The 13922-nt window shown below is 42.4% G+C and overlaps 1 protein-coding gene across 12 annotated transcripts in view; it reads left to right on the forward strand.

Moving 5' to 3' along the window:
- Window positions 1-13922, forward strand: part of afdna (afadin, adherens junction formation factor a) — a 220900-nt gene that overhangs the window by 139567 nt on the left and 67411 nt on the right. For all 12 annotated transcript variants that reach the window (XR_013499669.1, XM_078230105.1, XM_078230109.1 and 9 more), the window contains 3 exons: window positions 283-377; window positions 7713-7978; window positions 10319-10462. Coding sequence is in view for 11 of the 12 variants with exons in the window: in XM_078230105.1 (XP_078086231.1) it covers window positions 283-377; window positions 7713-7978; window positions 10319-10462 (505 nt within the window). In the remaining variant the exon portion in view is untranslated. The remainder of the gene's footprint in view (window positions 1-282; window positions 378-7712; window positions 7979-10318; window positions 10463-13922) is intronic.

The following is a 13922-nucleotide window of genomic DNA, read 5'->3' on the forward strand; positions in this document are numbered from 1 at the left end:
GCAAGGGACCTTGTACTGAGAAATGAAGTGAGAAATTTAAGTTATTTAGAGAGAAATGATGGTAGTGGAGATGATCAATGAAAATGGATGGTCCTCTTAACTCATGGCTCTTTTCTCCATGTTGTTCTTCCCCAGTAGACAATGAATATGATAGTGACTAAAATATTATTTTTCTGAATGTCTTAAATGCCTGTGAATGCAGGATATTACGTGGATTTCTTATTTCAGATTTTTTTTTGGTTGAAGTTGTAAGATGTAAAATTGGTGAATTCTGTGTTACAGATACTTGGTACACTGTCTTCAATCTGATCTCAACAATTATATGCCAGCATTTCTTGAAGATCCTGAAGAAGCAAGCCCACAAAGACCCAAAATAGGTGTGAAAACATTTGTGATCATTTCCCATTCTTTCTTTACAATGAAGCATACTTTGGATTTACATATTCATAAAACTTTGACAAGCTGCTTCTTGTCTACATCAGACCACTTGCTTTGTTGACTTCCATTTTCTCCTCGTTCAAAACTATGAATTTGGTCCGAATGCTAATTCTTTGTTTTATTATTTAATATTAATGTCTCCTTCCCTCCTCCAAAAAATTAAAATGTGCATTTCCCTTTCAATTTGTCAAATGTCCAGTCTTCCTTAAACTTACAAGTATTTCTCTAACATATATAGTAAGTCTTAGCATGCAAGAAGAAGCAAATGAGCAGGGTATTAGCATTTGAGAGGTCTAAGCTTGGATGGAGAAAATGATTTTGGGAAGATTTTGTAGGAAGAATGGTAGAGAGGCAAAAGGGTTGGACTGAGGAAAGAATAGGTATGAAGCTGCTCAGGAAAGAGCAAATGCATTTTATGCCAGAGTTGGAAAACAGAATGGCACAAGACTGGAGAAGAATGCAGGGGGAGGGTATATTCAGGTAGTAGTGGAGAGACTTGTCAATCATAGATCATAGAAACCCTACAGTGCAGAAGGAGGCCATTCGGCCCATCGAATCTGCACCGACCACAATCCCACCCAGGCCCTACCCCCACATATTTACCCACTAATCCCTCTAACCTACGCATTTTAGGATTCTAAGGGGCAATTTTTAACCTGGCCAATCAACCTAACCCGCACATCTTTGGACTGTGGGAGGAAACCGGAGCACCCGGAGGAAACCCACGCAGACACGAGGAGAAAGTGCAAACTCCACACAGACAGTGACCCGAGCCAGGAATCGAACCCGGGACCCTGGAGCTGTGAAGCAGCAGTGCTAACCATTGTGCTACCGTGCCGCCCAATGAGGTTCAGAATTCTGAATTTGATCTATTAGTAATTGGAACTTGAGTCTAGGTCAGGGAGAATGAGGTCTTTGAGTGATCTTATTGGAGGACGGGACGCAGACAGTGGAGATTTGGTTGATTCCGAATTGATGCAGGATGGAGTTTAGAGAAGTCTGATAGAAAGTTAGTTTAAGTGTGGCTAACGACTTTAGCAGCATGAAGGTAAATAAATCAAGGGTGAAGTCATGAAAGGTCGTGGAGAGGAGGTTTGTTGCTGATCTGAGTTGGACATAAAGTCTGATTGTTTGAGCAAGCAGCCAGTAAGGAGGACAGAATCAGTAACAAGGATAGTGTTTTCAGTTGGGCCTGAAAATTGACTTCAGCTCAAATGGATGCAATTCCAGATCATCCATGATCAGCAGTCAGACAGGCTTGAAGATGTAGTCCACCAATTGGCGATCAAGGTGTAACTTTCCCATCAAATGTGCAGTTCCAGTCCCTTTAATTCCCATATAAAGGTTCCCCTCTGATCCAAACTTGGATATGAAACTACATTGAGCAAAGATTAGAGGACTGCAAATTATCACTGAATGGACTGTTTTGCTTGGGGAAATTATAGGAAATATGTGCAGTTTGATTTGTTTTGCAGCTGCAGTAACAGGCACACTGCTTCAAATCAGAACAAGTTTTCAGTTTTTAAAAAAAAGACAACCGCTGGTACTGGAAATACTCAGCAGCTAAGGCAGTATCAGTGGAGTTCTCTCCACACAGTGACTGACCAACTCAGTTTTCCAAAATTTTCTGCTTTTATTTTTAGTTTTGAATAAGTTGCTTTTCCGAGAGTCCATTTCTATCAAGGCAGTTTATGGACCCCCCCCCCCACTTAGAGTGGTTCTAGGAACCTGGAATTAAGAGAACAGAATGCACACAGCAAACTGTTCTTTTAGTGTCATTAATTCTGCAGGATTGCAAGGACATAGACAATTCTGTTTGCAGAACAAGGATAATATGATTTTTATTCCATGATGAGTACTTGGCTCATAGCTTATTTATGCGTAAATGGTCCTTTCATTCTCAGCAGGAACTGCTTGCAATTCATAATTACAGTTAACATGTGTTGTTCTTGTTCTCCAAATCAATTGTGTCAGTTAGTTCATGCCTTCAGTGGCGATGTTAACTGTTTCATGCCTTTCACCTCTTTTTCTGCTTCACCATTCCAAAATTAAATCTAATCTGTTGCAGTATCTGGATGGTGGTCTCTTTCTCCTCTTCGTGTTTTTGTTTTATATTTAGAAAAATCCTTACTTCACAAAACTCCAGAGTATTTTGCCGAGGACTGAAGTATCAATGGGAAGACCTCTTGGTGTTTTCAATTATGTTTTAGGAGATTTTGAATCTAGAGAGCTGGTTTGCCTGCAAATGTATTGCACAATGTAAAATATTCATTCTTGCCTGTAAAGACACAACGTAAAGAATAGAACAGCACAGGAACAGGCCCTTCAGCTCACCAAGTCTGTGCCAACACAAATGCCTCTCTAATCTAATCTAATATTTTCTTGCCTCTATGTGGTCCATATCCCCCTTTTCCCTGTCTATTCATGTATCTATGCCTCTTGAACATTGTTATCGAATCTGCTTTCACCAACACCTCCAGCAGTGTGTTTCAGGCAGTCACCATCCGCTGTGTGGAAAAACTTGCCCCTTACATCTCTTTTAAACATTCCCCCCTCTCGCTCTCAACCTATGCTTCCAAGTAATTGACCCTTCGACCTTGGGAAAAAGACTCTGACTACCCACTCCATCCAAGCCTGTCATAATCTTGTAAACCTCTACCAGGTTCCCCCTCATCCTCTGGCGCTCCAATGAAAGCAATCCAAGTTTGTTCAACCTTTCTTCATAGTCCATATCCTCCAAGCTAGGCAACATCCTGGTAAATCTCTTCTGCATCCTTTCCAATGCATCAACATCCTTCTGGTAGTGTAGCGGCCAGAATTGTACACAATACTCCAAATGTGGCCTAACCAAAGTCTTATACAGCTGCAACGTGATTTTCCAGTTCCTATACTCCATGATGAAGGATTTGTCTCTTGACCACCTTGTCTACCTGAGTTGTCACCTGCAGGGAACTGTGGATCTGGACGCCTCGACCCTTCTGTATGCTAATATTTTGAATGGATCTACCATTTACTATATATTTCTGCAATCGACCTTCCAAATCGCATCACCTCATATTTGCCTGGGTTAAGTTCCATCTGCCATCTTTTGGCTCAGGTCTCCAGCTGATTTATATCCTGCTGTGCCCTCTGACAATCCTCCTCACCAACCGCAATTCCCCAATTTTTGAATCATCTGCAAATTTACTTATCAGACCACTTCCAAATCATTTGTATATGTGTGTGTGAAAGAGGCCCCAGCACTGATCCTTTCGGAACACCGCTTGACACACACCTCCAATTAGAAAAGTACCCTTCCACTGCTACTCTCTGCTTTCAATGCCCAAGCCAGTTTTGTAACTATCTTACCAGCTCACCTTGGATCCCATATGACTTCATCTGTGTCAGCCTGCCAACGGGAATCTTATCGAAAGCTTTACTGAAGTCCATGTATACTACAACCGCTGCCCTGCCTTGGTCAATTTTTCTTGTCACTTCCTCAAAGAATGCAATCAAATTTGTGAGGCACGACCTCCCTTTCATAAAACTAGGGTGCCTATTGCTAATAAGCCTATTCTTTTCCAGGTGGGAATACATCCTGTCCCTAAGAATCTTCTCCAATAATTTCCCCACCACTGATGTAAGGCTCACAGGCCTGTAATTTCCCAGATTATCTCTTCTGCCCTTCTTAAACAGAGGAGTAATGTTAACTACTCTCCAATTCTCTGGTACCTCGCCTGTGGTTAAAGAGGATAGAAAGGTTTTGGCCAAGGCCTCAGCAATTTCTTCCCTTGCCCCTCTCAGAACTCTGGGTAGACTCTATCTGGCCCTGGGGACTTGTCCACCTTAATGTTTTTCAAAAGCTCCAATACCACCTCCCTTTTTATCTCAACATGCCCCAGAATGTCAACATCCTCCTTTCTACACTCACCATCCGCCCCATCCTTCTCCTTTGTGAATACTGATACAAAGTACTTGTGGGAGAGGTCCTTAACCTCATCTGGCTCCATACACAAATTCCCTCCACTGCCCTTGAGTGGACCTACCCTTTCCTTAGCTATCCTCTTCCTCCATATATACGCATAAAAAGCCTTGGGATTCCCCTTAATCCTGCCTGCCAACGACATTTCATGGCCCCTTCTTGCCCTCCAAAGCTCCTGTTTAAGCTCTTGCCTGCTATCTTTGTATTCCTCAAGAGCCTTATCTGTATTCAATTTTCTGAAATTTATGTTTGCCTCCTCCTTTTTCATTAAGCTCACAATTCCTCTTGTCATCCAGGGTTTCTGAATCTTGCCATCTTTATCCTTCATTTTTACAGGGACATACTTGTTTTGAATTGTTAACAACTGACTGTTAAAAGGCTCCCGCATATCGGATGTGGATTTACCCCCAAACACCTACCCCAGTCTGCATTCCCTAGTTCCTGCCTAATATTGTCATAGCCTTCCCCCAGTTTAGTACTTTCACACTGGGGCTACTTGTATTTTTTTCTACAAGCATCTTGAAACTTATAGAATTGTGATTACTGTTCCCAAAATGGTCCCCCACTTTGACATCAATCACCTGTCCAGGTTCACTTCCCTGAACCAGGTCGAAGATAGCCCCTTCCCGAGTTGGGCTATCTACATATTGCCTCAAGAAGCACTCTTGGACACACTGAACAAACTCTGCCCCGTCCAAGCCCCTGGCTCTAAAGGAATCCCAATCTATGTTGGGGAAGTTAAAATAGTCCATCCCCACAACAACCCTGATGTTTTTACATCTTCCCATAATCTGCTGACACATCAGTTCCTCCACTTCATGCTGGCAGTTGGGAGGTCTGTTGTACAACCCCAACAGTGTGATTGCACCGTTCCTGTTCAAGTTCTACCCATATGGCCTCTCTGCATGATCCCACCAAGGTATTCTCCCTCTGTTTAGCTGTGACTATCTCCCTAATCAGTAAAGCAATACCCCCACCTCTTTTGCCACCCTCTCTATCTTGTCTGAAGCATCTGGAATGCTAAGCTGCCAGTTCTGCCCTTCTTTCATTCAAGTCCCTGTAATTGCCACAACATCATAGTTCCATGTAGTAATCCAAGCTTTAAGTTCATCCGCCTTACGTGTCATGCTCCTTGCGTTAAAGCAAACACAGCTCAGACCATCTGTCCTGTCATGTTTTGTACACGCTCCATGTTTTATTTCTCTTCGTCTTACTGAACCCATTCACCGAGTTCTCCACAGTCTCTGTACTATGGCCCTTTTGATTTTTGTGTTTGGTTTCTCTGCTTTCCGCTTTCCACTTTTCCCCTAACTGCCTTTTGTTCCTATCCTCTCCTTACTTCCCTCTGACTTTCTGCTTCGGTTCCCATCCCCCTGCCACATTAGTTTAAACTCTCCCCAACAGCACTAGCAAACAACCCCCCCTAGGACATTGATTGCAGTCTTGCCCAGGTGCAGACTATCCAATTTGTACTGGTCCCACCTCCCCCAGAACCGGTTCCAATGTCCCAGGAATTTGAATCCCTCCCTCTTTCACCATTCCTCCAGCCACACATTCATCTTGGCTATCCTGACATTCCTACTCTGACTAGCATGTGGTACTGGTGACAATCATGAGATTACTTCCTTTGAGGTCTAACTTTTTAGTTTAACTCCTAACTCCCTAAATTCAGTTTGTAGGATCTCATTCCATTTTTTACCTATATTGTTGGTACCTATATGCACCACAACAGTTGGCTGTTCACCCTCCCCCTCCAGAATGCCCTGCAGCTGCTCCGAGACACCCTTGACCCTTGCACCAGTGAGACAACATACCATCCTGGAGTCTCATTTGCGTCCATAGAAACGCCTGTCTATTCCCCTTCTAATTGAATCCCCTGTCACTATAGCCCTGACACTCTTTTTCCTGTTCTCCTGTGCAGCAGAGTCAGCCACAGTGCCATGAACCTGGCTGCTGTCACCTTCCCCTGGTGAGCCATTTCCCCCAACAGTATTCAAAACGGTACATCTGTTTTGGAGGGAGATGACTGCAGGGATTCCCTGCACTGCCTTCCTCCTCTTCCTCTGTCTGGTGGTCACCCATTCCCTATTTCCCTCAGTAATTTTTATCTGCGGTGTGACTAATTCACTGAACGTGCTATCCATGACTTCCTCAGCATCTTGGACGTTTCAAAGTGAATCCATCCGCATCTCCAGAGCCATAAGTGGTCTAACAGGAGCTGCAGTTGGACACACTTCTTGCATGTGAAGGAGCCAGGGACACCGGAAGGGTCCCTAAATTCCCACATCGCACAAGAGGAGCATGACACGGGTCTGGAATCTCCTGCCATGATTTAATCCTGAAGTTAACTTATAACAACAACTACAATGTCAAGAGAAAACAGAAAAGAAAAACTACTTGCCAGTCACCAGCCAATCACTTACCTGCTACCTGTGACTTCATGGTTCGATTTCTTTCTACCTCTCACTTGCCCTCGAGTCTCCCTTGCAGGTCCGCCTCTTCACTGCTCCCAAAAATGAGCACGTCTTTCCCCTCAGCACCGAATTCTCACTCAGCTCCAAATTTCCGATGCCCGCACTCTGGCTGAATCTCACTCCGGCTGCAGTCTCTCTCCCACTGGCATAGTCTCCCGGTGGTGTGCGCAAGCTCACTGGTTACGAATTTTCTTCATGCAATACTGTTTCTTGGTTCACAGTCTACTATACTGTGCATCATTTGTGAATTTGTCAAAATAGCACCATCTGCTCCACCCATTTCTCTTAATGCTCCCCATAAAATGAGTTCTTTATCTAAAATGAAAAGGACCAACAAATAATTGGCACTATACATATCTTAGTGATATAGTGGTGTCCTCTATGTCCAAAGGTAGAGGGAAAAGTCAAACATGGTTGCTTTGTTAAGCAACAATAGTCTATATGCTTAGCCAGCAGTAGAATTGAATGTCTTTAGCTATAGACCTTTAAACAAGATAAAAGAATGTGAATAAAACCATAACTATATTTTGCATGCAAGTCTCTAACTCCAGTCAAATGTGAAACATGAAAACTTGCTTTTAGAAAATCGAGTGATTCACATTTTATCTCTGCAAAGGTTAAGCATAGTCTCTCAGTGTTCACACAGTAGCTAGACTTGTAATTGTGCCCCTTTGCCTTTATCTGCCTTTGTGCTGAGGCAGACTTTATAAAACCAGGATATCAAAACAATCTAAAAGTCAAAACTTCAAAATGTAATAATGTTTGGTCATGGAGTTAGATATACAACTGAAGTGTTTAACAAAGTTTGCTTAACAATGTTTCCTTTTTCTGTTTTCCAGATGATGTCTTGCACACACTGACAGGAGCAATGTCTTTACTGCGTCGTTGCCGTGTGAATGCTGCTCTCACTATCCAACTATTCTCTCAGCTTTTTCATTTTATTAACATGTGGCTATTTAATAAACTGGTCACCGAGCCAGATTCGTGCCTCTGTTCTCATTATTGGGGAGCTATCATCCGACAGCAACTCGGTCACATTGAAGCATGGGCTGAGAAACAGGGCTTGGAGCTGGCTGCAGACTGTCATCTTAGCAGAATAGTACAGGTCAGTTAATGAAATGATAATTAACACTGTGGAGTCTCACTTTTATGTCTATTCCGTCCTAATCCCACTCGAATTAGTTAGGAATCTACATGGATGTCATAAAGGTGACTACGTGCTGAATCGACTCCTTTTAATAAACTATCAGCAAAGAATTCGGTATTTTCTTCCAGTTTTTGGAATAGTTTAATTGTGGGGTAAAGAAAAAGGATGGATAATTAAGAATATTGTGTTTACATATCCCATCATTAGATGAACCAGCTCTTGGTATTTAAATTGTGAGAAATTTAAAATTTTGAATTATTTGATATTGTCGAAGCATAACTGGAGTTGAGCCAATCCTCATTCACAGGCTGCAAGTGTTCGTAGCCCTTCAAAACAATGGTATTAGGTCAGGTCAGACTAAGAGATAATGCAATGTCTAAATTAGGTTTATAGTCTGTATGTAAATGCGCAAAGCGTGTTGGTGAGCTGCAGGCACAGCCACATAGAAATATGTTGTGACGATATTATTGACTCAAAGTCAGGACTGGATACTAAATATTCCTATATATAAGGCATTCAGGAAAAAATGGAGACAAGGTAGCAGTATCAATTAAGGAGAATTACATTGTAATTCTCTTTAACTTATTCAATGCTGGAGAGAGAGAGGATGTTCTGGAGGGGTTAAGTCTGGAGCCTAGTAGAGGTACCATTACTATATTGGTTATATTTTATTGGCAACCAAATAGTAAAATATAAGGGACACATTTAGGCATGAAAGCTATAGAGTAGTGGGAATGAACTTTTACTATCCTAATAAAGACTGGAATGATAATGGTGTAAAGAGCAGAGAAGGGAGACAGTTTCGGTACTGAGTTCAGGAGAATTTTCTTGATCAGTATGTTTCTACCACAAGGCAGGAGGCATTGCTACATCTAGTTCTGGAGAATGAGGTGTGTTACGTTGATCAAGTGACAGTTCAGGAATTTTTGGTGATAATTGTATTAGAAGATTTATATTTGCTATGCAAAATGCCAAGAGCAACTGTGAAAATATTTAATTGAAGGAGGGTCAATTTCAATGGGGTGAAGCTGGCCCAAGTTAATTGGAATTTCAGACTGGCAGGCAAAAGCATAACCAAACAATGGACTGCCTTTAAAGTTGTGTGTGTTTTGGGTACAGTCAAGATATACTTCCCCAAGAAGGAAAGGTAGGGCAACCAATGTCGGAGCTTCCAGAGCAGTAACAATAGAGAGTATGTTGAAGCATTAAAAACATGTGCACATCACAGCTGTCAGATTGAGAACTAGACTGAATATAGAAATTTTCAGGGGGAAATGGGAAAGGAAATGAGTGACCAAGGGAGAGTATGAGAAGAGACTGTCAGCTAGTATAAAAGAAAATTCTTAGGCCCCCCTAAAGGCATATTAATGGTTAAAAACATATGTGATGGATCAGGGACTTGAGTGGGACTTTATGAAGAGAGGCAGAGAGCATGGCTCAGGTACTAAATAAGTACTTTATCTGTATCTACTAAGAAAGAAGAAGCTGACAGAGTTATTGTGAAAGAGGAAGTTGAAATATTGGGTGGACTTGAGGATTAGGGGTTGATTGTACTTAAAAGTTAATGAGTCAACAGGACTGGATGGGGTGCATCTGATATGCAAATGTTCTGGCCAGAATCTTTCAACCCTTAAATATGGAGCTGCCAGAGAACTGGAGAATTTAAAATGTTCTACACTTGTTCAAAAAGAGTGTAAGGATAAACCCAGCATGACAGCCCGATAAATTTGGGCTCAGCGGTGGCAAGTGACAATTCAGGACAAAATTAACAGTCCGATGGACAAGTGTAGATTAATTATGAAAAAACAGTATGGATTTGTTAAAGGCAAATTGTGTTTAACTATAATCAAAACAGGAAATACTGGGAAGAGTTGATGCTTCAGGTCTGTGACCTTTCACTGGTCACCATCGACACCTTTCATCGGAACAAACATTAAATGTCAGTTAAATACATTAAAAAGTACATTGGGCCAGATTTTCCGGCCACGCTCACCCCAAAACCGGAAAATCCCGCCAAGGTCAATGGACTTTCCACCCCTCGCCCGCTCCAATTCCTGTTGCAGGCAGAACGGAGAAATTTGCCCCATTAAATGCAGTAAAATAGAGTGTTGAATGTAGTATCATTGGCAGAGTCAATGTGCTACTTGAGAAATATTATTTTCTCCAATAATATTTTTTTGTACATCAATGCTTGTAGTTATGATGCCTGTTGAAAGTTCTTGATTTAGTCCCATAATTTTAATGAGAAAGTGAAATGATTTTGTTGCAGAAACCTGAACTTGCTTGTTACCGTTTTAGGCAACTACATTGTTAACAATGGATAAATATCTGGCAGAAGACGTTTCAACCATCAACAACACTTGCTTTAAGTTGAATTCATTGCAACTGCAAGCGCTGCTTCAAAGTTATCACTGTGCACAGGATGAACCCTATATCCCTCAGGTATCTAAATTGCTGAGCTATAGTAATTTCATTTTTGAGGTTGTATTTTAAGCATTAAGGGAGTTACCATGTTGACATTGTTGAGCATTGAAACATTTAACAAGTCCAAAAAAGGTTGTGGGGTGGTGGAGGATGGGAAGGAGGGGGGATTTGGTATATTGGCGAGTGTTTACAGGGGTGGGGCGAGTGTGCCATGATGTGCAGGTTTTTACTGGCTATGCAATCCTGATCAAAATTACCAGTTGTGTGCATTTGATGGACAGTGGATTGAGTCAAGTATTTTTGGTACAATTAAATATGCAAATTGTGTTTTTTTAAGGAAAGTACAGTGAGATGTTTTGGGGATATTTGCTGACTGCTAGTAGTTGACACATAATAATTTGAAGAAATTTAGACATGCCTAAATTTTGAAGTAAATTTAAGTAAAATTAAGTGTTAAAAAATGGATTCTTGTATGATACTTGATTCCATTTGAAGCTGCAGAACAGTGAGCTGAAAACTGGGAGATGAGGATAGACTGATGTAGCCAAAATCAAGATTTCCATTTTTAGACCTGGCAGCAAACATTTTGAAAGAAAGTGTGTTCTGCTCAATGCTGTGTGGAATCTTGCTATGCATATGTTGGCTGCTACCATTTAGTGTTAACCACGATGACAGAGCCTCAAAAGTACTTTGGTTGTAAAGTACTTTGGGGTGACCTGAGGTAGTGAAAGGCACTATATAAATGTAAGCTTGCTCTTTCTAAAATATGTTTTGAATAGATGGCAGCCAAAATAGGCATTAAAGAGAGAGGAAAGCTAGTGTTTTACTGAGGCTGTATAGCAAGAAGACATTTAGACCCAAGGTAAACGATTAGTGTAGTCTACAAACTAGTGTGAAATGCCAGACAAGTTTCTAAAAATACATGCAAAGATGGGGTAGGATCCAGGGGGTTTGTGAAAAGCCTGATGATTTCATGCACTGTACAAGCTTGGACAATGGGAGTTATGACCATGCAGCTTAGAGGGTTACTGTCAGCATGGGTGTTTTTTAATGAATAAAGCCTTTTTTCGCGCTCTCATGATTGTTCAATCTGTTAGTCCAAGCTCACCAAAATTTCACAAAGCACCCTTGCCTTGCAAAAATGATGTGCAGTGATCCAGAAGTAATTTGGTTCAGTTGATAGGAATCTTGTCAGACGTTTTGTGAGTTGAAGCTCCACTTTGGAATTGAACACCACATTAATATGTGCTAATTGCTATAAGGAAATTTAGATAAAACACTTCCCCTTGTGGGCCACCCACCACCGTGACTTGACCTTGAGACCTGCTCCCAGTCTTGAACACAGTAAGAAGTCTCACAACACCAGGTTAAAGTCCGACAGGTTTATTTGGTAGCACAAGCCACCAGCTTTCGGAGCGCTGCCCTTTCATCAGATGAGTGGGACAATGGTCTGTTTGAGGTTGTGCGGCTGTTTGAAGGCAAGAAGTGGGGGTGTGGGGATGGCCTGGGCGAGATGTTCGTCTTCATCGATGACATGTTGAAGGCTCCGGAGGAGATGTCGTAGCTTACCCACTCCGGGGAAGTACTGGACGACGAAGGGTACTCTGTCTGCCATGTCCCGTGTTTGTCTTCTGAGGAGGTCGGTGCGGTTTTTCGCTGTGGCGCATCGGAACTGTCGATCGACCTCCTCAGAAGACAAGCATGTCATCGATGACGAACATCTCGCCAAGGCCATCTCCACACACCCACTTCTTGCCTTCAAACAACCGCACAACCTCAAACAGACCATTGTCTGCAGCAAACTACCCAGCCTTTAGGAGAACAGTGACCACGACACCACACAACCCTGCCACAGCAACCTCTGCAAGACGTGCCGGATCTCACACGGATGCCATCATCTCATGTGAGAACACCATCCACCAGGTACACGGTACAAACTCTTGCAACTCAGCCAACATTGTCTACCTGATACGCTGCAGGAAAGGATGTCCCGAGGCATGGTACATTGGGGAGACCATGCAGACGCTATGACAATGGATGAATGAACACTGCTCGACAATCACCACGCAAGAGCGCTCTCTTCCTGTTGGGGAACACTTCAGTGGTCACGGGCATTTGGCCTCTGATCTTCAGGTAAGCGTTCTCCAAGGTGGTCTTCACGACACGATGACGCAGAGTCGCAGAGCAGAGACTTGATAGCCAAGTTTCGCACACATGAGGATGGCCTCAACTGGGATCTTCGGTTCATGTCACACTATCTGTAACCCCCATGACTTGGCTTGCAAAATCTCACTAGCTGTCCTGGCTGGAGACAATACACACCTCTTTAACCTGTGCTTAACCCTCTCTCCACTCGCATTGTCTGTACCTTTAAGACTTGATTACCTGTAAAGACTCGCATTCCAACCATTATTTTGTAAATTGAGTTTGTGTCTTTATATGCCCTGTTTGTGAACAAAACTCCCACTCACCTGATGAAGGGGCAGTGCTCCAAAAGCTAGTGGCTTGTGCTACCAAATAAACCTGTTGGACTTTAACCTGGTGTTGTGAGACTTCTTACTGTGTTTACCCCAGTCCAACGCCGGCATCTCCACATCATGGCTACCAGTCTTGAAGGCAGACTGTAACTCTTCCCACTTAACTGTAAAGCAGCTGACTGGTGACAAAAACAAAATAGTATAGACCTCAAACTGGAAAGCCATCAAACTGATTATGTTGATGGCTTTCATGATTGCCTCACCTTTCCAAATCTGTCAAGTGATTAATTAGTCATGAACACAGAACATTCTTGGGTTTTAAAAGTTTGTAGGGCAATGGAAAGACTTATTTCTGTGTTCCTAGATAAGAGAAAGTAGGAGGTAATGTGAAGGTAAAACTGGAAAGCACAGATATGTATCGTGGAATCCCTAAAGTGCAGAAAGAGGCCATTCAGCCCAGCAAGTCTGCACCAACTCTGAGGATCTTACCCAGGCCTGTCCCCCCTGCATTTACCATGGCTAATCCACCTAACCTACACATCTTTGGACACGTAAGGAGCAATTTTAGCTTGGCCAATCCACCTAACCTGCCCATATTTGGACTATGGGAAGAAACCAGAGCACCTGGAGGAAACCTATGCATACATGGGGAGAATCTGCAAACTCCATATCGTCACCCAAGGCCAGAATTGAGTCCGGGTTCCTGGCGCTGTGAGGCAGCAGTGCTAGCCACTGCCACCCATATAGATGAGATCTTTAGAGGATGAGAGCAGCAGGAAGTTCAAAGGAGGAATAACAGTTATAAAGCAGTGCGTCAAGGTAGCAATGAGAAAAGTTGGAAGCTGAATTGAGAATGATGAGACGTTGGAGGTAGAAGATAGATAAATTTAATCACAATGGGTAATCGGACTTTATGATCAAAGAAGTTTTGAAATAAAAGTTTTATATCATGTTATATGCTACTTTCATGTCTTGCATTAACTGCAGGCACTCCACGAATT

This window comes from Mustelus asterias, chromosome 15 (assembly GCF_964213995.1).
Source record: "Mustelus asterias chromosome 15, sMusAst1.hap1.1, whole genome shotgun sequence".
Classification (NCBI taxonomy): Eukaryota; Metazoa; Chordata; class Chondrichthyes; order Carcharhiniformes; family Triakidae; genus Mustelus; species Mustelus asterias.